At 55.5% G+C, this 21139-nt stretch overlaps 10 protein-coding genes across 10 annotated transcripts; 6 read left to right on the top strand and 4 right to left on the bottom strand.

Annotated features, from left to right (window-relative positions):
- Window positions 1–815: 815 nt before the first annotated feature.
- ISF_01538 (UPF0220 domain protein) lies at window positions 816–1552 on the top strand (the record flags this gene model as incomplete). Its single annotated transcript, XM_018845145.1, has 3 exons — window positions 816–908; window positions 1064–1422; window positions 1489–1552. 3 exons carry the CDS (start codon window positions 816–818, stop codon window positions 1550–1552), a joined length of 516 nt encoding a protein of 171 aa, XP_018707911.1.
- Window positions 1553–2017: 465 nt separating this feature from the next.
- ISF_01537 (hypothetical protein) lies at window positions 2018–2738 on the top strand (the record flags this gene model as incomplete). Its single annotated transcript, XM_018845144.1, has 3 exons — window positions 2018–2465; window positions 2516–2590; window positions 2641–2738. 3 exons carry the CDS (start codon window positions 2018–2020, stop codon window positions 2736–2738), a joined length of 621 nt encoding a protein of 206 aa, XP_018707910.1.
- Window positions 2739–2852: 114 nt separating this feature from the next.
- On the bottom strand, window positions 2853–3917 carry ISF_01536 (putative protein family UPF0363; the record flags this gene model as incomplete). The annotated part of the gene is made up of 2 exons (XM_018845143.1): window positions 2853–3507; window positions 3580–3917. 2 exons carry the CDS (start codon window positions 3915–3917, stop codon window positions 2853–2855), a joined length of 993 nt encoding a protein of 330 aa, XP_018707909.1.
- Window positions 3918–4488: 571 nt separating this feature from the next.
- On the top strand, window positions 4489–5625 carry ISF_01535 (Sucraseferredoxin-like protein; the record flags this gene model as incomplete). The annotated part of the gene is made up of 2 exons (XM_018845142.1): window positions 4489–4842; window positions 4909–5625. The coding sequence occupies 2 exons, from the start codon at window positions 4489–4491 to the stop codon at window positions 5623–5625; spliced, it is 1071 nt and encodes a 356-aa protein (XP_018707908.1).
- A 467-nt stretch (window positions 5626–6092) lies between these two features.
- ISF_01534 (hypothetical protein) lies at window positions 6093–6475 on the bottom strand (the record flags this gene model as incomplete). Its single annotated transcript, XM_018845141.1, has 2 exons — window positions 6093–6314; window positions 6392–6475. The coding sequence occupies 2 exons, from the start codon at window positions 6473–6475 to the stop codon at window positions 6093–6095; spliced, it is 306 nt and encodes a 101-aa protein (XP_018707907.1).
- Window positions 6476–7311: 836 nt separating this feature from the next.
- Window positions 7312–8619, top strand: ISF_01533 (cytochrome c mitochondrial import factor; the record flags this gene model as incomplete). Its single annotated transcript, XM_018845140.1, has 1 exon — window positions 7312–8619. The coding sequence occupies one exon, from the start codon at window positions 7312–7314 to the stop codon at window positions 8617–8619; it is 1308 nt and encodes a 435-aa protein (XP_018707906.1).
- Window positions 8620–10501: 1882 nt separating this feature from the next.
- On the top strand, window positions 10502–11985 carry ISF_01532 (hypothetical protein; the record flags this gene model as incomplete). Its single annotated transcript, XM_018845139.1, has 2 exons — window positions 10502–10754; window positions 10814–11985. The coding sequence occupies 2 exons, from the start codon at window positions 10502–10504 to the stop codon at window positions 11983–11985; spliced, it is 1425 nt and encodes a 474-aa protein (XP_018707905.1).
- Window positions 11986–12233: 248 nt separating this feature from the next.
- Window positions 12234–13040, bottom strand: ISF_01531 (hypothetical protein; the record flags this gene model as incomplete). The annotated part of the gene is made up of 1 exon (XM_018845138.1): window positions 12234–13040. The coding sequence occupies one exon, from the start codon at window positions 13038–13040 to the stop codon at window positions 12234–12236; it is 807 nt and encodes a 268-aa protein (XP_018707904.1).
- A 613-nt stretch (window positions 13041–13653) lies between these two features.
- ISF_01530 (ATPase, P-type, phospholipid-translocating, flippase) lies at window positions 13654–17611 on the bottom strand (the record flags this gene model as incomplete). Its single annotated transcript, XM_018845137.1, has 2 exons — window positions 13654–13771; window positions 13836–17611. The coding sequence occupies 2 exons, from the start codon at window positions 17609–17611 to the stop codon at window positions 13654–13656; spliced, it is 3894 nt and encodes a 1297-aa protein (XP_018707903.1).
- A 1839-nt stretch (window positions 17612–19450) lies between these two features.
- ISF_01529 (COPII coat assembly protein sec16) lies at window positions 19451–20604 on the top strand (the record flags this gene model as incomplete). The annotated part of the gene is made up of 2 exons (XM_018845136.1): window positions 19451–19765; window positions 19822–20604. The coding sequence occupies 2 exons, from the start codon at window positions 19451–19453 to the stop codon at window positions 20602–20604; spliced, it is 1098 nt and encodes a 365-aa protein (XP_018707902.1).
- Between the last annotated feature and the right edge of the window lie 535 nt (window positions 20605–21139).

The raw sequence follows: 21139 nt of genomic DNA, 5'->3' as shown, positions 1-21139 counted from the left end.
CACTTTAACCTTGCATATACTCTGTCAACGTTACAGTGCTTCCTAATTAATGTAGCAAAGAGTGACAGACTTGGATCTCCTCTTTGAAATCAAAGTCAAAGACGGGTCTTCGCAACTTACTTGTACTGGCGTCCAGGGAAGTTTTGGTATGGTCACCTGTATCAGGCAAGCAGTCACGGCCATGACGATGCTTAAGCTGAAACTAGAAGTATCATTACTTTACTATTTAGAGGTCTGAAGAGCAATAAACCTATTTACCTGCCCACAATAAACTACGAAACGAGATCCCTTTCAAAAGCAAACTGCCGGTTACGCTGCTTAGGTACATAAATTCCCACTTGAGGCTGCTTTGACCCGCCGCCCATCTTTAAGCGCTAGCTTGACAAGCGTTGACCATGTTGGTGAGCTGCCAGGGAGATGAATCGACAACGCCGTAGAGTTATAGTATGATAATTTTGAAGACGCAGAAAATTCCATTAGGAAAGCCTTAGTTAATTCGTCTATGTGTTATTGTTTCCTGTCGTTTTGCCGCTGTTGTTCAAGTCACGGATCCCTCTCACCAAAGTTTCAGGCACACGTGACTCTTGCCCGTTGCGACCACTGGCTTCGTCATCGGAACCCGCCCCAGCCTCCAGCGACGACGCTTCAACATCCTAGACAGCTCACCTTCGCATCAGCACGACGAAAAGCTTCGACCGACGATCCCGACCCCGCGCAGCCATCGCACTCTATTAGGCATCTGCGTACACCGCTATACTCGATTCGAAATCCTTCTCGCCGATAAACGACAGCGCTCGGAGCTACCGCAACCCACCATGGAGGAGGACCGACTTTGGAAGTTCTCGAAGCCCGAGTGGCTCAACAGCATCTGGGCTCGCAATGCCGGCATCTACGCGGCCGGAGGCTTGGTACGTTAATTTCTCCCCATCACCGGCTGCTCTTCACTGGTGCCGCGCCGCGACGACGCATCCGACCTGCCCGGCGCACAGCTCGCAGCTCCGAGCCCGAGACAGCAACCCCCCTCCGCGCCGAGTTCACCGCGACTGACACAAAACCCTCGCAGTTCTCCCTCGCCTTTTACACCATGCTCGATGCCGCCGTGTGGTCCAAGTCGGCCAGTAACGGATCCAACATCCACGTCAAGTTCGTCGACTGGCTGCCGCTCATCTTCTCCTCGCTCGGCATGCTCATCATCAACTCGGTCGAGAAGCAGCGCCTGAGTGCCGACTCGTTTAGTTACAGCGGCTCCGGCGTTGCTTGGAAGGCCCGGGTGGTGCTATTCCTCGGGTTCGCGGCGTTGGCTGGCGGCATGGCGGGCGGCGTCGCCGTCTTCGTTCTCAAGTACATCGTACCGAGCGTCGGGTTCCCCGCGCTGGGCATGGGCATCGAGACGCTGGCTAGCAACGCCCTGGTAGGCTTCAGGTATGTCATTTTCGCCCTACGGCATGGCTGTCTTGCTCAGCCGAATAACGGCTAACCACTTCGCAGCTCCGTCGTGCTTTGGATTACCCAGAATATGGAGGACGAGTACTCGTACAACCTGTCGCTCTGAACGCGATAAAATGACAGAAACCCCTGAGCCTCTATGCGCAATGGGCATACTTAATACGACTCTCTTCAAAGGAAATGGCCGCTGCTTTTCTTTGAGAACTGTGTACTAGTACAGCTAGCTGTATGTGATTCGGTTGGCCCGACTTGAATAGTTTTAGCATAGTTTTTTTTTACAACATGAAAGCGTTGACGTTTGCAATGGCCATTCGAGAAAACTATTCTCTATCGACCGTCAAATAAGCTTCCTTTGATATGCTTGACAAGCTCGATTTCCACATGCTCAGTCATGCCCCACCAAGCTGCCCGCCATCCACCTGAAGGGATACAGGATTGTTAGCGCCGTGCAGCCTGTAAGACAAGAGCAAGCACCCCTTGCTAATTTTTATCAGGTCTAGATTTCACCATCTGCATTTCATCATCACAACCTTGAAGATACCCAGTATATACGAGAGAAGCAGTGCCAGCCATGAATGATCGTGGTCGCAACGTGAATGGCTCCTCCCACCACCCCCCGCCCCCGCTGCAGCGCACACGGCTCGGCGCACCAAGCGCAGCCTCCGCGCCGGCATACCAGGCGCCACCGGCCGCCTCCTCGCGGGACCGGACGAACCTCTTCCGCAGCCATCTGATCAGGCGACCTACGGGGGCCGCCGCCAACGGGACGAGCAGCAGCGCGTCCTCGTTTTCCGCGACTGCCGCAGCAGCAACGGCGGCGGCTGCGGCGGCGGCGGCGGCGCTGGCGACTCACCCTGACACGGCGCGCCTGGCGGCGGCAGAGGAGCAGCAGCGCATGGCGGAGATGTGCGAGATCGTGGTGCGCAACCAGAACGGGGACATTGACCTCGAGGGCGCGCCGGTGCTGCCGTTTGACGACATTGACGAGATGGCGCTGGATGCCAGACAAGAAACAGAGCGTATGTCGTCCTGTCTAGTTAAGTTTATTGTGTGCTAACGTCAAGTATAGAAGAGCGGCAGAGGCTGGCAGAAGCTGTTGTACAGCATCGGATTAACTACACTGCAGTTCCTGATCAGCCCGAAGGTACAGCGTGTTTCTACAAACTGTGTTGCGCCCAAGTCTAACTTCAGCAGAACTACTGGAAGCAGTTCGAGCGAGTCTACGTGCTAAAGTTGACGCTTTGGCTGAAGACAACTGGATGTTTGAACCGGAAGAGCAGCCGCAAGGCTAAATCTTGTTCGCCCTGCATGCTCACATGCTCACGCGTGGCACATCGCTGTCGAACGAAGCTCTATCATGACGCTTGAATTCACTCTATGCTCTAACGAAAAGACCCAGCCGACCTCTAGTCGACTGCATCGGCCGGGAGTGCAGGTCTCCCCTTCTGTTGCGGTGGCTGGCCGCCCGCGCCGCCGCCGCCACCGCCGCCAAACACTCTGCTCATCATGTCCATGAGCGGGTCACTCTGCGCCGGCCTCGGGGCGCTGAAGTACTTCTCCTCAATCCTCTCCAGCGCCTCGTCCCAGTCGCCGCCCTCGACCTCGTTAATCTGCGCCGTGTAGTTGGACTTGAGCTTGAGAAACATCTTGCGCGCGCCGCGCTGCACCGTCAGCAGCAGCAGGCCCAGAAAGTTGAGCAGCGGCAGGTCCGAGAACACATGCAGCACCTCCGCACCCGAGCCCGGTGGCGCTGGCACGTCCTCTACAGTCAGATTAGGGTGGTCTGCGCGTAGCGTGTCGACGAACAGCCGATAGCAGGTGTTCGCGTCGCGCACGTTGCCGACTAGCAGGTTCGGCAGGACGGCGCGTGCGGCGTACCACGCCGCGCGCTCGACCGACTCCTTGCCCGACTCCTTGTACCACGCGTACTCCATCCTGAAGAGCACCCCGGCCGATTTTTCTGTGCCGCGGATCAGGTGCTTCTCAGCCTCGTCCGTGTTGTGCTCTGCGGCGTAGAGCGAGCCGACCTCGTGGTGCAGTTCGGGGTCGTTAGCCGACCACCTGGACGAGTTTAGTTAGCATCACAGGATAGATATCAATAGGAGAATCAAATTTTAGCCTCCAATCACATACCCCAACATCTTTTTGATAAATTCATTGCGCGTGGGCTCCTCGCTGTCAAAGAAGCGCAGCAGGGTGCATAGCCGTCCATTGTTCTTCTCGTTCGGCTTGAGCCCGGCCTGCTTGTAGACGTCGACCAGCTGGTTGCACAAGTCGCCGCCGCTGCCACCGTTACCGGCCTTGAGGAGCGCCTGGGCTACGCTGTAGAGAATGTCGACGGCCGCCGTCCAGTCCTTCTTGTGGATGTAGCGGATGGCCTTGGAGTTGGCGTCCTGATGTGCTTTGTAGTAGTCGCCGGCGGCAATCGTTTCCAGCAACCCAGCCACGATACGGTCGACCTTGCTTGCCATGGTGTCGTGCTTCCGTCGCGTTGTGTGTATCCGCGAGTCGAACCGAGTGCAGCTGTGCCGAGGGATTGACGTCGAGGTGACCAGGTCGATGTTCGAGCTGGCCAGCCAAGCGGAGACTTGGAGGGGAAGGAGGAAGCACCAAGTGGGGGCAGTACTCCATATCCTTATAATCCAAATTAAATTCCCCACTCGCTAACATTTTGTCCTGCGCGGATAGTGTAGTGGTTAGCATGCGTGCTTCCCAAGCACGCGTCCCGGGTTCGAATCCCGGTTCGCGCAACTTTCCTCTACGCTGCGTACTGCATTGTTTTTTTGCCTCTTCCTTTTGCGCTCACCAGTGAGTGGCCATTTCTTGATTTTCCTGATGAAATAAATAGACAATGATCTTCTTTGCATGTGCTTTTAAGTGTACCGGTAGATGGGTTGCGTACAAGATTGCAAAGTGGTCGCCTTAGTAATGGTGGTGACGGCACTCGTGCATCGGTCTCCGAGCTTGGGCAAATCAGAGGTCCCGTAAACCATGCGTAATCACAATCTCGCCTTTTACACACGCAGAAGCAGGCCGACAACCATGCCGCAACGACTCATGCTGCGGCAATTGACACGCCAGACGTGGCAGCTTGTCAATAGGACCTCGCTTGCTGCGGTGCCAGCCCGCCGTGCCTTTGCCTCCAAGCCGCCGCTGCCGACGGTGCCGACATGCCCGTCGCCAACGTGCGAGTGTGCAGAGATGCCGGTGATGCCAGAAGGCCTCGAGATCGACCACAAGAGCCCAATGAATGGCGTAATCGCGGGGTATGCGGAGCAGGTGCTCATCTGCACTGGCAAGGATGACTGGCCTTCCAAGATTGAGGAGGAGAACGGCGGAGACAATCTGGCTGCTGATTTGAAGGAACTGTTTGGCCGGGGCGGCACATATGCCGATGTAAGTCGATCCTGCTTCTGTGCTCAGAAAAATTCATGAAGTATGCCCCGTACTGACAATTCACAGCCATTCCACAACGTTGCGCTCGTCAACAGCTCACTGCCCAGCTCAGTCCCACCACGGGCCGAGGTGCAGAACACCTCCGTCTACCTGCTTCCCAGCTTCAAATACGTACCGTTCCTGCCGCGCGTCTCGTTCGACCACGTCCAGGCGCTCGCCAAGGGCTACCTGCTGCCCGAGAAGCTGCACTCCGCCCACGGCGGGCTCTCGCCCGTGCATCGCGACATCCTCACTCGCAACGACGCGTATCAGAGCCTTCTGCCCGGCGTCCAGGACGTGAACGATATCCTCGTCCTAATCTGCGGCCACGGCGGGCGCGACATGCGTTGCGGCATCCTCGGCCCGCTCCTGCGCGACGAGTTCGAGAGGCAGCTCCGGCGCAAAGGCGTCGAGGTCCTACAAGGGCCGGTGCAGGTACAGGCCGACGCGGAGGCGCCGCGGCTGGAGGGTGTTGCTGGTCCGTCAAAGGACACGGCGAGAATTGAGGTCATTAGCCACATTGGCGGGCACAAGTTTGCGGGCAACATCATCATTTACATTCCTCCGGGAAAGAAAATGGCAGATGGGTCGCCGCATCGCTTCGCAGGCCACGGTCTATGGTATGGCCGTGTTGAGCCAAAGCACGTGGAGGGTCTTATTGAAGAGACGATAGTCAAGGGGAACATTGTAGCGGACATGTTTAGAGGCGGCATCGACCCTCAGAGGCGCATCTTGAGGATATAAGGGCTTAGATGTATTTTTAGAACCATTGTATCATATATAGACAGACTCTTGGCTTGGCCATTAGAGATGCCCATCTTCAACTTATATATGTACCTATAGAGCTAGTGATTCTGCCCCAGGGGCGTCCATACTCCTTTTGTATTATCCCTACTGATAGCTTCCGCCACATGAGGTGGTGCCTCAGCAACATGGGGCGTGCCATCCAGCCAACGCTTCTCTTCCTCGCTGCTTTCTCTACCTAGAATTGCATTACGGTACGGGTATCGCCCGAAGCGCTCAATGATGGGCCAGTGGGCGTCGAGAATCATGCACCACCAAAAGATCCAGGGATCGCGATCCATACCGCCATCTGCGTTCCTCGGCGGTCCGACCTTGCACATCTCGCACAGAAACGCCAAGCCGTCCTTGAGCAGTGCCTCCCTCGTCGCGCGGTACGGATTCTCGACCCCGAAGCGCTCCTCCACCATCTATCGCGTCTCCTCCACCAGCTCGAGGGCGATGCGCTGGCTCTCGAGGCTCTCGTCATGGCTGATCGACGCGATCCACGTCAGGCGCGTGACCAGCCAGTAGTCGAATCTCGACACTCCGGCGTCGTCGCGCCACCGAGCCCACGCGCCGGGGCGGAGCGCGGCAGGCAGCGCGAGCCACTCGCCGACGAGCCGGCGGCCCAGCGGCCCGAACAGGGCAGACTGCCAGTGCAGGTCAATGCCGCTGAAGAGTTCGCGAGAGGCTTTGTCCAGGAGGAGCTGCAACCGAAGCATTGGACCGGGAACTCGGGCGACTCGGGCGGAGGTAGAAATGACATGAGATCCAGGTCGGATGGGGATGGCATCTGCCCATCAGGAGCCATCTCGGTGATCGCTATCAATGATTGACGGGCAATCGTCGATTTCATTTTCTCTGGAAAGTCCGTTCCGGATATGGAGTTGTATACTCCCGCAAAGTCAAGAGAGTTGGTCTTGCTGTGGGGGATCTTGGTATCGACTATATAGTTCAGTAGCTCCGGTGTGATGAGAGACTGGAGATCATCGTGCCCAGCAATTTTGAAGTACCTTTAAGCAGTCAGTCAATGCGATTTTATGGCTGATGTAAAGTGTAGAATCTGAACAAGGCTGCGGTCACTTTGCCAGCACAGTTCATACCTACGTCCCACGAAGGTGGAGTTGGTTTGCTTGCTACCTGCAGTAGCTTTACAAACGGTCCGTTATAACCGAAAGCTGTGAAGATATCAATATCGCAGTAGTATAAAAATGAAGCCTATTATGTTGTGACGATCAATCCTTAACTATGCAGTTGATTAGCTGCCTGGTTGGTAGTATGTTCCGTTTTCGCTACCACAGCGGGGGTCGTGATGCGTCGGAGACGACGGCACACGAGCTGCATGGAAATTATTATGAAGGGAAAAAATCCAAGGGAAGTCGATTTTGAAAACCATCATTGCTCACATTCACATAATAGCAAGACACCCTCATACAACCAGTGTTGGTTGTTGTGTTCTGGTTCAATGCTACACGTGACTCAGTACCAAAAACTGCTTCTCGTAATCCCACGATGTTTGTCCTCAGAGTCTAGTTGCATCAGACATCGACTAAAGTCACTTCAAGCTATATCTCGCACACAATTGTCGGGTATGATTTGGCGATAACATATGAAGCATCGGAATATACAATTTTAGGCTGGTTCGCGATGAATGGCCCTCGAAGGATGATAGGGGCCTGCGGCCGTAACCTCGGCAGTGGTTCTGCTGCGCCTCTAGCTCATCCTCCCTCGATACCCTCCATTGCCTCAAGTGCGCGACCATTATCAACGCAAAAGCCTATAAAAAGACCAAATGGATATCAAACGGGCATTAAAAATCAGCTACATGCTCGCGCTGCAAGACCTGCTCTGGCCGCCATTCTCCTCATTGCTGGAGGTACCGTCTACTATCTCACCACGCCCTCGTCGCAAGAGAAGGTTCTGAACCAGGACACCTTCGTCCCTTACACGATAACCGCGCGCGATGACATCTCGGCAACCTCCTTCATCTTTACGGTCGCGCCGCAGCACCCCAATCCGAACCCAAGGTACTTGACCGCCGACCGCGCGAGGTGGCGCTACCCGCTCTGGTCCGTCGAGTTCAAGCAGCCCGAGGTGCAGATCGCGCGCAACTACACGCCCCTGCCTCCTCTGGAAGGCGAGCGCCTGGAGGACGGTAAGCTGCGGTTCTACGTGCGGTCCATCCCCGGCGGCGAAATGTCTACGTACCTTGGCCGGCTCGGCGTCGGGCGGGAGGTCTGGCTGCGCGGCACGCACCCTGGCTTCGACGTGGCCGCCCGGCTGGGCTCGCAGAGAAACGTGGTGTTCCTCGCCGGCGGCACCGGCGTCGCGCCGGCCGTGCAGGTGGCCCGGGCCGTGCTGGACAGCCACGCGGACTCGAGCTTCACGCTACTCTGGGCCATCCGGAGCCGAGAAGAGCTCCAACAAGCTCCCGATGTACTCGTGAGGCCGGAGCCGCCATCCTGGTGGAACTGGTTCCAGCGAAGATCGAGACCGCAGCCGTCAGAGGTCGAGCATCCCATCGCGGCGGCCAGCCCCCTGGGCCGCGAACTGGACGAGATGAAGGCTCGCTACGGGAGCAGGCTGCGCATCCGCGTCGGCATCGACGACGAGAGCAGCCAGTTCCGCGCGTCCCACATCGCGACGGCCATCCAGCGCGCGGACGCGGCACCGACCACGCCCGGCGCGACGGACTGCCAGCCGCACAACCAAAAGTTCCACGCGCCGGCGTCCGAGTTCGAGCCGTCCGGGGCGCGGCCGTGCACCTGCCGGGCGGAGAGCCGTGGCAAGAACCTGCTGATGGTGTCGGGCCCGGAGGGCTTCATATCGCACTATGCAGGGCCCAAGGTGTGGCTCGGCGGCGTCGAGACGCAGGGTGCGGTGGGCGGCGTAGCTGGGGAGCTGCGTAGGAGGAACTCGACCTTTGCTGCCGATTGGCTGGTGTTGAAGCTGTAGAATAGGCGTATATAGTTGCATTCTGTTATGTACATAGGGTCCTAGAATATTGGATATTACTCATACAGTCAATGTCTGGTGCATTGTGACTTGTTGGCATGCAACGTGTGATGTCACATGCTCTGCCGGTGAGAGGCGGCAAAGCCACATGCAATGTAGATAACGACTCGCAGGATTTAACCAATCAATTTCATGCCTTTCTGAATTGAACCCGCCCCTGTGTAGCAACTCGGCCTCGGCCAGATTGCCTCGCGCCCTGCTATGCAGATGCCACAACTGTTGACCCTGCTCTCTTGTCTTGTGCTACGACAGTTGCGTAGCAGTGACTATTCACTCATGCTAAGACGTTTCTAGAATATTGCTCCACGAGCTTGCAACTAACAATAATACGCCGACGTCATTCCGTGTCACCTTACCCTACGGAATATCGCCAAGTAAGATGGCTTGGATGGGCGGCGCCATCCCGGCGCCGCCGGTTCAATGTCCGCAAAAGGCTCTAATATATTGCCTGGGTGCAAGCTGAATTGGTCAATTTGTATTATTAGATGCAATAACTTGATTTCTTTATTCAATAGCTTGATTTCTTTATACACGAGACTCGGGAATGGGACGGATTGAGCGGAATTGAAGCGCATCATCGTAGCTAGACTGAGTAATATCCCCGCCAATTGCCTCAGTCCGTATAAGGACTTTTGCGCAATTGCAACTGCAACCCATTGAAGAAGAGAAGTGGAAAGGAGCAACTGATTCCTTGGCTCGGTATTCTATTCAGCCTTGCGGGCCTGGCTTGATACCCTTTCTGGCTCGACAGCCCGCCAGGGACGCCGACCGGATATATGTCGTGCAGATGGAGGAGCAGGGAGACGAGACCAACCAAGGAACCCGACCCGCGAGCTATACCCAAAGCTGGCAGTCTGCGAGAGGGACTTTGAATAATATTTACGTCGCCGTCAGGGTCGTAGCCGCCAGCACTCCCCAAGGTCCTGATCAAAATATCGGGCCAGGTTCGCAAAGGAGCCAAAAGAAGACAAGGTCATAGCCCCCCATCAGCAATGGTACGGATGACCAAGGTGTCTTTCAGCTTTGCTGCAGGAGCCGTAGCGAAACGGGAACCGAAGGGTCGCCGAACGCGGGATCTACTGCAATAAAGCTGCAAAGAAAGTTCCCCTTCCCCCTATGGGGCTACGTCGATCCCAGATGGGGACCCTCTCTCCGCGCTCTTGAATCCTTAAAGGTGCTTTGCTGTGGACGTGTGGATGACTTCGCTGCCGTCCCGCGCCCCCTCTATGCTCGATCCAGGCATCGTCCCCCTGGATAATAAGCCCGACTAGCTCCAGGCGTGAACGATGACTATGGCTGCATAAAGGCCAAGCCGGGATGAGATAGACAATTGGGAGAAGCTGCGAATAAGACGGAGAAATGCGCACTCCTCCTTTTCTAGCCTAGAAGACTTGGTTCTTGCTTCCCACTTACACTTTGGTGCCACCAGTTGTCAAGACGTGAATGCTACCCCTCGGGCTTCTGAGCCCATCCGTCGCATTTCCGTACACACTAGTTGCATGATATTACCGCCATTGGTTCAGTAGTCAATACATCAGAGGTTCCACCTCGGACTTGACCAATCGCTTATGCTCCATGCAATGCTACCTTGGTCTGACATGGACAGGGCGCTCCGGCTACACACGATCGTACTTGTCTACTCGACGACTGGGCGGAATGAAGTAGACGAGTTTCCATTTCGAGCTGTAGCACTTCGGCGAGACTGCTGGGTTAACGACATGATACCTTGTCCAAGATGAGGCCGGCGGTATTCACACGCCAAGTATATAAGAGCCGTGTAAGCCCCGGGGCCTTGTAGGTCTCTCTCTCAAATCAGATCAAAATGGTTCGAGCAAAGACTAGAAAGCCCATCATGTTCTCCAAGGCTGTTCTTCCCGTCCTCGGTGCCCTCGCTGGCACTGTCATTGCCAACCCTATCCAGCGGGCTGTCGCGGAGGCTGCTGCCGCCGCACCTCAGATCGTCTTCTCCCCCGTTGCTCCCGCCCCCGGCAACGGCAAGAACACCGTCTCCAGCGGCAACAATGACCTGACTCTCCTCCAAGAGGACAGCTTCTACTGGACTCAAGAGGACGAGGGTAAGCCGCCGTGTTCCCCGCTACCCTTCTCTTCAAAGACTAACACGAACCGCATCCAGGACTCCTCGCCAACATGACGGTCACGGCCAAGCCCGAGTACCGCCTGCTCAACGAGCACCACTTCGCCGACCTGGTGCGCTCCGTCGACTGCTCCGACGCCCGGCAAGTCACCGTCACCTTCCGCTCGGCCTCGACCGTCGCCGCCCCCCGCCGCTCCTGGGCCTGGGTCGCCGCCGACGCCGCCAACACGCTCGTCTACGTCGTCGACGCGCCCGGCTGCGGCGGCGAGCACGGCCGCCAGCCATACCACGTCTCCGGCATCACCTACGACGACGCTGCCGGTCTCGCCCACCTCGCCGTGCAGGCCGTCGGCCAGTGGAGCGACTTTGTCGAGGACGCGGCCGTCAACATCGGCGGCGGTGACGTGGAGGACAAGCTGGGCCGCCGGGCGAGCTACTCAAAAAAGGCCAAGATTAGCCTCGAGCACACCTTCAACAAGCACTTTTACGACGCGGACGTCGGCCCGGCGCACATCTCGGTCGACTGCTCCGACTGCGGCTCGCACGGCAGCCTCGAGACCGACATCACCATCTCGACCAAGCACGGCTTCACCGCGTCCGCCGTCACCGCCGACAACGTCAATGTGCGCCTCGCCGTCGCCGTCACCGCCTCGGCCGCCATCTCCACGTCGCACCTGTCCGGCAGCATCCAGATCGCCAAGTTTCCGCTCGCCGAGTTCAAGGTCGCCGACATCGTCACCATCACGCCCGAGATCACGCTCGACATCGTCCTCTCCGTCTCCGACATCAGCGGCAAGGTGACCAGCGTGGTCGGCGCGGAGCTCGACTTCCCGGACGGCCAGTCCATCGCCATCGGCAAGGGCTCGACCGGCCTGAACCCCCAGTTCAAGCGCATCGGCCCGTCCGTGTCGGGCAAGGTAGACGCCACGGCGCGGGTCAACCCGCTGCTGACGCTGGACCTGTCCGGCAAGATCCTGGGCAAGCACGTCACGGGCGGCCTGGGCCTCGCGGCGCCGTACCTGGCGTTCGCGGTCGGCGCGGACGTCCACGAGCCGAGCGCGTGCTCAAACACCAACTCTGTCCACTTTTCCCTGGACGTCGGCGTGGAGCTCGACTCGTTCTACGGCTTCGGAAAGGCGGGCGATCAGCCGCACAAGAAGGCCATCTACCAGAAGGACCACCCCCTTCTGAAGGAGTGTATTGCTTGGTGAGCGGCTTTGACGCAGTGAGATGAAATGATGACGGATATTTGGACAGGTTTGTAGCAGAAACAATTCTATGCTCTACATATTTATATATATATATATAGTGTATATGGTGATGGGAATGAGACGAGAAAATACGCGATTGCAAGTCCCGTGAAACTTGGGCTAGCATTCACGACGGGCTCGCTGTGAGGAAACCTGACGCCGATTGCCAGCATGCCAACCGGTACAGTCTTTCTATATGCAATGCCAAATTATGCCTTGACCTCTTGTTCCTTTTGGAACTGTTCAACAATCCCATGCAAAACAGATGCTACCTCCTGTGGGCGAGAGAAGAACGGGCTGTGACCCGAACCTTTCAGCTCACGCACAATCCACTTCTCTGCACCGCCCGCACCGGCAATCATGGCCTTTTGATCCTCAAACGGGACGGCCCGATCCTCCGTGCACGCAACGTACCCCAGCCTGCCCGCGTAGTGCTCCGCGTCCTCCTGCCACGCCTGCGGCGGCACTATCCCCTTGTTGGCCGCCATGCTCTGCGGCCGCAGCTGCGGAACCGCCCAGTCCGTGTCCTCGGGCGACGTGTCCGGCGGGAAGAACATGGCCCGCGGGTCCCGCGGCACGAACAGGCCCTCCGCGGGGTCGTCCCAGACCACGTACCGCAGGTCGCCCGCGGCCTCGATCGCGGCGCCCTGGTCCATGCCGCCGGGGAAGATGAACGCGCACAGGCAGACGAGGCCGAGCACGCCGCCGGGCAGGCTCGCTGCGCGGCGCTGGCGCTCAGAGAGCCCGACGACGGCGGCGCTGCCGATGGGGCCGCCGTACGAGTGCGCCACGACGATGACGCGCTTGCCGGCGGACAGGAGCGGCTCCAGGACGGCGCGGACGGCGGCGGCGTCGTCGTGCTGCGTGGTGCCGACGATGCCTTGCGCGGACGGCAGGTGCGCCGTTTCCACGTCGTAGCCAAGCTTTTGCAGCTCGGGGACCTGGTCCCTCCAGCACCACGGCCCGTGCCATGCGCCGTGCACGAGCACTATGGCCAGGCGAGTGTTGGCGGACATGGTGGATTCTGTTATGAACTTGTGAGAGCTAAAGCTTGAAAGTGAACTTGTGAGAGCTAAAGCTTGAAAGTGAACTTGGGAGAGTTGAAAGTGGCTGACTGATCGTCGGCGCTGGTGCTTACGGCGTTTCCGAGATATGATGTCCTCCACGTGACGACAGTAGCAGAAAGCCGAGAGCCTGATCTGTAGAAACATTGATAAAATTTGCGCAAAATATGAACTCATTTAGAGGAAGCCGGGGGTTGCATAGAATGCGCTCGCCAGGTATTGGCTGATGGGCAACATAGGTAGTAAAGTGCACTTGCGTCCTCTCTTCAACGACCAAAAGCTGGTCTCCAGGTGCACTGCACCACTACATCCCACGCATGGTGCATGCACGCTGCATCGTTGCGATGTACCAATTTCTTGTGACAATGTGCGTGATAAAATATCCCTGAAAATCAGTAACAGAACAACGAAAGGAGATCCACTTGTGTGCATGCCGGTAGACTTCATGGTCCAGCACGATGCGTCACAACGGCCATATGTGATGTAGAACACGACAAATACATGAACAAGAGAGAGAAAGGTGCTATAAAATGCACAGTAGATTCTAAAATACTTGCCCGCTACTCTATCGACTCTGCACCTTTCTGTACGACGGCGGTTTCATCGTTCTCCTAATAAGCTTCGCCGCGTACGGGGGCACAAGTGAAATAGACAAGATGGCCAGAACACGCCAAACAAATCCCCTGCGCATAGTGTAAGCAGTAGTCCAAGGTAGAGTCATTGAGAGCATTGAGGGGAGAGACATACCATGTAATAATAAACTCCAGGTTGAAATATCCGCCAAGGAACGGCATGGATCCAATGTACATCAAAAACGTGCCCAGAATGCTCACAATCATGATGGGATGCCACGTGGTAATCTCAATCGCCACCATCAGCAGCTCATTCAGAATCAGCACCGTGTAGCTGACCGCCGTCATCTTTTTGTTTTCAACACCGGTGAGGATCTGCGACAAGCCCTGGATCATGCCGCCCTGGTAGATAGACACAAACACCCATACGAAGAACGTGCGGTACGAGAGCGACCGGCCGGTGGTGAGCTCTTTGTACAGCTCAGGATACAGGTTGGCCAGGTTCTCGTCCACGTCCTTGTCCAGGACCAGGGACAGCACAGGTGCGGCGGTGTAGACGGTGGCGTACCCGACCATGAGCCAGTCAATGTAGAGGCCCTCGGGCTCAAACTTGAGGGCGATGCTGTACATGGTTTGGCAGACGGCAATGATGAGACCGCGGTGAATGACAAACTGCGCGAGCTTGGCGCTGCGCTTGTAGCTGTTGCGCCCGTGCCACACGAGCAGCTTGACTAGATGACAGAACTGCTCAATGGAAAAGTCAGCTGCTAGACTGGCCTGTCGACCTTCTTTGCCGACGATGCCGACACCGACATCGGCAGCCTGTATCATGGAAACATCATTGCCGCCATCGCCGATGCAGCAGACGCGCTTCTTGGTGTACTCCTTGATGAGGGTTGCAATCTCGGCTTTTTGCGTCGGGCTGCATCGGCATGCAACGACGGTCGGGAGACGGACTGCCACCGAGATGAACTCGATACGAAAGTGGTTCAGCAAGAGCGCTAGACTCTCGCCATCAATCAAAAGACAAGCGTCTGTTTTGTTGCGCAAAAAGTCGAGGTGCTCTTGAGCATTATCCTTTCGCTTCAGTTTGGCGACAGTATAAATGTACTGGCCTCGCGCAACAAGCTTCGAGCTTACCGCCACACATCGTGCAGTTTCCACCTTGTCGCCCGTCAGCATCCAAATCTTGATGCCCGCGTTGCGGAGGAGCTCGAGAGACGGCTTAATATCGCGCTGCAGCTTGTCTTCGACACCAGTAACGCCAAGAAGCTCAAGATCGTTCTCCAAGTACTGCGCGACAACCTCTTGCATGCCAGTATCGCGATTGTGAATCGCCAGTGACGCTTCGTGGTACCTAGAGGAGAATTCTTTGTACTGCTGGTGCGATAGCCTCTTCCTGCCCACAACCAAGGTGCGCAGACCCTCTCTCGCCATGTTGGCCGTCTCTTCATCGAGCCAGTCATTCGCGACGACGATCGAGCTCATGACGGTATCTGCGCCTTTCTGGTAGAACCAAATATCGCCAGTACCGAGGTCACGATTTGGGTTGTTGAGGTCGTCCTGGAAATGGACAATAATACCCATGCGTTTTCCTTCCGATGTAAATGGGAACACGTCAAGGATGCTGACACGCACCACGGGACGGCCTGTTGTCGTAGCAGCGAGCGTCATGCTTTTCCGGTCACGAGAAGCAAGCTTCAGTCCAACCGACTCGGCCCACTTGACAATGGCAATCTCGTCGGGAGAAGAAGCTTGATATGACGTGACTTCCTTGCCATCTTCTTCATCAGTAGTGGGCGTCACATTGTGGCAGAGTGCTAGAGCTAAGACAACGTCACGAACCCTGGTGCCAATCTCTCTCCTTGTTCGGGTGGCACCAACCGCAACGGTATTGACATATGTTGAGGATGGAGTAATAAGCATACTTTGCGTCGCAGGGTCTGTTGTAGGTTGTACATAGAAACCCTGGCGAACGTACGAGTTGACCTCGTCCATGGCTTCATTGGCGTAAGAGACAGTGCCAATGTGGATCTTCTTCATCTCCATGTCATTTTGCGTCAAGGTTCCCGTTTTATCACTCAGAAGGTATTCAATACGGCCAAGGTCTTCCGGGATGGTGCTCGTACGAACAACAGCCCCTGGAATACCAGGATCCCTTTGGATGAAGCGACCATAAGCAGTCTTTCCCATGTCGAGGTTGACACGCAGACTAATGGGCACAATGGTGGAAAACAAGACCAGGAAGCGCATGATTTGGATGTACCATGGCTTTCCAGGTCTGTTTTCAAAGCCCTCCAGCGCGACGAGCACGATGGACAGAGCCAACGTCAGCGCACAGAGAATCTTTGTAAGCGAGTTGATCTCGTATTCGAGAAGTCCGGTTTTTGAGCGAGATGGTGATGTGGATAGAGCGGATCGAGTATGGGGTCCAGTGTACATGATCACTGCCAGAGTGCTTCCTTGGGAAGCGATAACAGTGTTCGCCCACGCAGTATTGTCGATAGACAGCGCCGCAGTCGTGGCAGCTCCATCTTCTTGTCTGAGGGACGCCTGCTGTTGAGTGGCCTCCTCACGAGACGGTAGCAGTTCCACAGTTCCAAGAAATTCGTTGACCTTTTTATCGGGTTTTCCGCCATTGACTCTCAAGCGGACCAATTCCTCGAGGGGGGTATTTTGGGTGAGAGGCGACGCAAGTCGAAGCTTCCAATCCGTCTCACCATCTAGCTGATCTGTTCTGATGAATGTTTCACCAACGGTGACAACGGCCGCTGCCGTATCATGTCTCTCCGTCGCGGGCTGTTTCCCCTTGGAGTTCGGTCCAGCTCCGTCCTCTAAGGATACCAAATCGCCAAGGTCATGCTGCTCATCCGAGTCGCCAGTACCCAAAGTCTCGCTGTTTGAGCACTGCAAAATGACAACGTCCGCTGGTACACGTTGACCTTTGGTCAAACGAAGGACGTCGCCGACAGCAAGGTCCTTGGATTTTCGGCTCATTTCTATTATTGTTGAGGAAGGTTTTCGGGCCTCCAGCTCGGGGTCCTCCTGTATGTCTGACAATCCAGCTCTTTCCGTTCTTTCGCTTTGGCCCTTTTTAGATCCGCGCTTCATGGTCTCGGACCTAAGGAATTTCTTCGGTCGTGGACTCGGTTCCGGCGCAGGGTCCGCGAATTTGAGGACCGTGTATTGCTCCGAGTTAGCTTCGTTGTCTCGCCGACGTCGATCGATATCGTCCCAAGCTTCCTTGCCCATGGTGATACAGAGCACAAATGCCAGCGGCGCGATATACGTTGTGAGATATCCGATTCGTAGCGCAGGAATAATCTGTGACAGGGCGACGAGGAGGAAATACATGTTGAAGAAGAAAGAAAACTCGTTGTAGAGTGTGACAGGGAGAAAGGACCAAGCGGTATACTTGGCGTTGGAGACCATGTTTGTGGGATATCGCACTGGTTGCACGGATCCGACCGGGACTATCCGCGAAGAGGAGGGGTCGTCATCCTCGGGGGGCTCCTCGTCGTCAGGTCCCCGCCTCGTCCCGGACATGAAGCTCGGCACTCTTAGAACAGAGCTGAGAGACATTCTGCGACCTTGATTGTCCCTTGAGCGACCACCGAGGAGGGGCGCGCCATCCTCGCCCCCTCGAGCATCGTCCTGGTCGCCCAGGAGGCGGCGCGAGTCATCGTCCTCGTCGGCGGCATCGCGATCGTGGCCAAGCTCCCCGTAGGCACGATGTCGCTTGCCCGCTCTGCGCAGCCCACCCATACGCAGGTTGCGGAGGGCGATTCTCGAGGTCTTTTGCGACTTGTCGGCAGGCTCGGGCTTGGAGCCTCGGGTGGGCGCGGTGGAGATGGGATCGAGCTCCTGGATGTCGAGCTCGAGGTCAGAGTCGGAGTCGTGCTCGGGGGAGTCGGGCGGCTCAGTATGACGGTACGGAGGTGAAGAAGGCATCCCGCCGGGGGTCAAGGGCCGGAGGTGTGTCGTGGCTAAATCAGTTCTGGATGGCGCTGTAAAGCCGGCTGATCATGGCTAGCTCGGACGCGGCCACAGTAGTTCAAGTCACGGGCCCCAGCAGCAGCCATGTAGGTGCATCATAAGACGCGTGAATTGGACTAGACAGAGATGAACGAGAGAATCCGGGGTTACAAATGAGTGAATGTGCGAGTTGAGCCAGAATGGTAGGTATGTAAAGGCGAAATGAGAGTCAAAGCTCGTCTAGGTGTCCAAAGTTTCACGTTCGGTGTCCTTGGGAAAGTCGCCAAGTCGCCAGAAGCTACATACGTCAGCCTCAAGGGGTGCGCAGGCACAGGTGGCGCAGCGCATGAATGCAAGGGTGCGTGGCACAGGCTGTGGCACAGGCTGTGGCGCAACATGTGGTTGCAACCATACATCTGGATTGTAATGAGATTGTTACCAGGTATAATTGCAAGTTAAAAGTGGAAAAGAATTTTAATAACTTTGAAATTCTAAGAGTCCTAGTACTTGATGGTAGATTTTTAGATTGAACGGGAGATGCTTAGTTGCCTCTTAGGTGGCAGTACCTCCACTACCACTTACAAAGAGGCCAAGCTGCAAGTAGGTAGGCAAGAATAAATATGCACAACTGATTTGTTCGTTATTTCAAGGTTTAATCAACTCCAATAGTTCGAATCGTTTTAATGGCGAGAAAGGAGATAGTCTACTACAGAGTCTCGATACTCCATGCTACGAACCTCAAGAAGGCTCCCATACCAGAATCACCCTCCTCGGAATGGCACCGCTGTCTGATTAAAACCAATCATATCTAAATATTATTTATCGCTTGGCGCTTGACCAAACTCCCTAAGATATGGCTTCTACACTATGTCTACCTTGCATCTACACCCGTTTTGTTAGGGTAATTGTGTCCAGTATCTTAAGTTGCTGCGTGGTAACACGGCCATTAATGGTGTTATACCGCCTCCGATGGTCGAAACCGCCGCTTAAGAGGCGTATTAATCGCTCATATTCCGGAGGGTTTTTTTTGGAAGATATAATCACCTTCTACTCGCTACAATATTTTTTTAAAAAATAAAACAATGTGAGAACCTCATCCCGCCTAAGGCTCTGTTGGTGATGCGACCAGTCAAGCCGCACGACCCAGCCATTGGTGTAAGCTGAACGAAGGAATCGGTGGCAGCCTTGCGGCTCTCTATTCTGCTGCCACCGTCCCAAGTCACTGTTCCAGCCTCCAATTAGAGCAATATTTCATTCACCCGTAATTTCAAATCAAGCCTCGCCCATCTCGGACGACGGCCGTCCGCCGCCACGGCGTCCCGGTACCATGATCTTCCGAACAGTTGGGCTGACGACGACTCTACAGCTTTAGATGGCTGAAAGTAGCTAGATGTATAAATGAAAGCAAGCCCGAGTTTCCATCATCGGACGGATTGCCCCAGATCATCTGTTTGGGTGTGCCGTTTACCGCGTAGCCCATCGATTTCCGCCACTAGCCTTGTCTATGACGGCCCAGACGGATCGGCCACCGGCCAATCGCTATCCAATCCGGCGTACGTCATAGGGGTGTCACAGTTACTAGAGATGGAGATTTTTGAATCGACGACGCAATTCTAATCAGCTCTGCCCAATCTGGGAGGTCGTGGCTGGCAACAGTGAAAGAAGTTTCGTTGCGTAGATGTCATCAGCCGGAAGCCCGGGAGTGTCGATTTACTAGTGGCGATATCTGGGTGTATAAATGCATGAGTGTCTCGCGCATGGCTACTGGGCTGGAATGTTATTGCCAAATACCTCGCATCTCACATAATTTCTGCGATGAAATCTTTCACCCTTCTCGGTCTCATCGGCCTTGTTGCCGGCGCGGCCGTGCCTAGCAACGATGGCTTTCCTAAACCAAATAGCGACCAGCAAGTCGTGCTGGCTCAACAAGCTGGCGGCAAACTACCCAATATAGCTTTGCCTACTAAAATTGGTCCTGAGAGCACGACTGCTCTCCAGCTCATTGCATTTAACGAACTGTTCGAGACGGCATTCTTTAACTCTCTTCTTCAAAACATCACCAATGGAACGCAGGGCTACGAGGCGGACAACAAGCAAGAACTGATCAACGTCTTCTCTACCATTCTAGCTGTTGGTACCCTTTCCCCTCCTCCCGAAGAATCAACCGTTAATATAGCCTAATATAGCAAGAGGAGACGCATGCCCTCGCAGCCCAGGCGGCCCTGATGGCAGCTAATACTTCATTTGTGCCGTCGGCCTGCCAGTATATGTTTCCGACGACCAACTTGACGCAAGCCGTCAACCTTGCTGAAACCTTCACTGCGGTCGTACTGGGTGCGCTCCAAGGAGCGAATGTTTTGTTCGCCAAAGAGAACGTTACCGTCCCCATCCAGCTTATCTCTTCAGTCATTGGGCAGGAGGGCGAGCAGAACGGCTACTATCGGACAGTGCTGAAGCAGGTGCCGTCAGAGTCGCCCTTCTTAACCGCCGTGCCAGCCCCTTTTGCATATTCTGCTCTGCAACTGTTTGTCGTGCCTGGGTCGTGCCCATACCCCCTCTCCAACATCAACTTGCCCATCTTCCCGGGGCTGATGGTCAACGGCACTCCTGTGGCAGTGCTGGATGCGAAGGACCAGACGCTCTACTTTTCTGCGGACCTTGGCAATTCGACTCAGGCACAGAAATATGTTGGGGGCAATGGAACTGGACTTTACTTGACTTACACCACTGGTCAGCAGAAGCCGATTTCGTTGAATATTACAAACGTCAAGTGGGACAGTGGCAAGGTCGGCTTTAACGCAGATTTTCCATTTACTGAGAATGTCATGGATGGCTTCAGTCACGCTGCTTTGACTACAGGAAACATGTTTAACTCCTCAGATGATGTGGTGGCTATGGCCCTTGCAGGACCTGGTGTTATTCAGGTTAGAAACAGTACCGTGGCGGCAAATGCAACTGGATGCAGCTGAGTTGAGTGTCCAACGCTGCCGACTAATACTTTCGAGCCGGCAGATAATTAGCAACAAATTCATGAATTCGCTACACTCTTCATTGGATTTTTAATAACGTCTTTAATCAAACGACGTGCTGCGTGAAAATTAATCCAAATCACTACAGGGTAAGCTACATACGCATTGCTTCCCCCCTAGCGTTAGTTGTGTAATAAGGCCTCGGCCTGCACTGTAAAATGGGGCTCCGTTCCGCTCCCGTGCCGTGCCAAAACCCACCAAGCTGCGACTCGGGCGAACCACGCCATATTACAGCACCACCTGGCCGCTAAACTCCGACGTACAAGCCAGTTCTCCTTTCTCCATCTGGCCAACTTGCCTCTGCCGTCCCGCGCCAGTCAGCCAGCGACACTGCCTGCTTTTTGTTTTTCGCATCGTGTCGTCGGCATCGCTTGTTATTTTCCAATCTCGATCTCGATTTAATTCTTCATTCACAGTACGCCGAACATTTTCCCACTTGCGCTCGGGCTCCCCTATCGGTTGTGGCTGAGTGGCA

This window comes from Cordyceps fumosorosea, assembly GCF_001636725.1.
Source record: "Cordyceps fumosorosea ARSEF 2679 chromosome Unknown scaffold_2, whole genome shotgun sequence".
NCBI lineage: Eukaryota > Fungi > Ascomycota > Sordariomycetes > Hypocreales > Cordycipitaceae > Cordyceps > Cordyceps fumosorosea.
The sequence above is the reverse complement of the archived record's forward strand: the minus strand, read 5'-3'. Positions and strand labels throughout refer to the sequence as shown.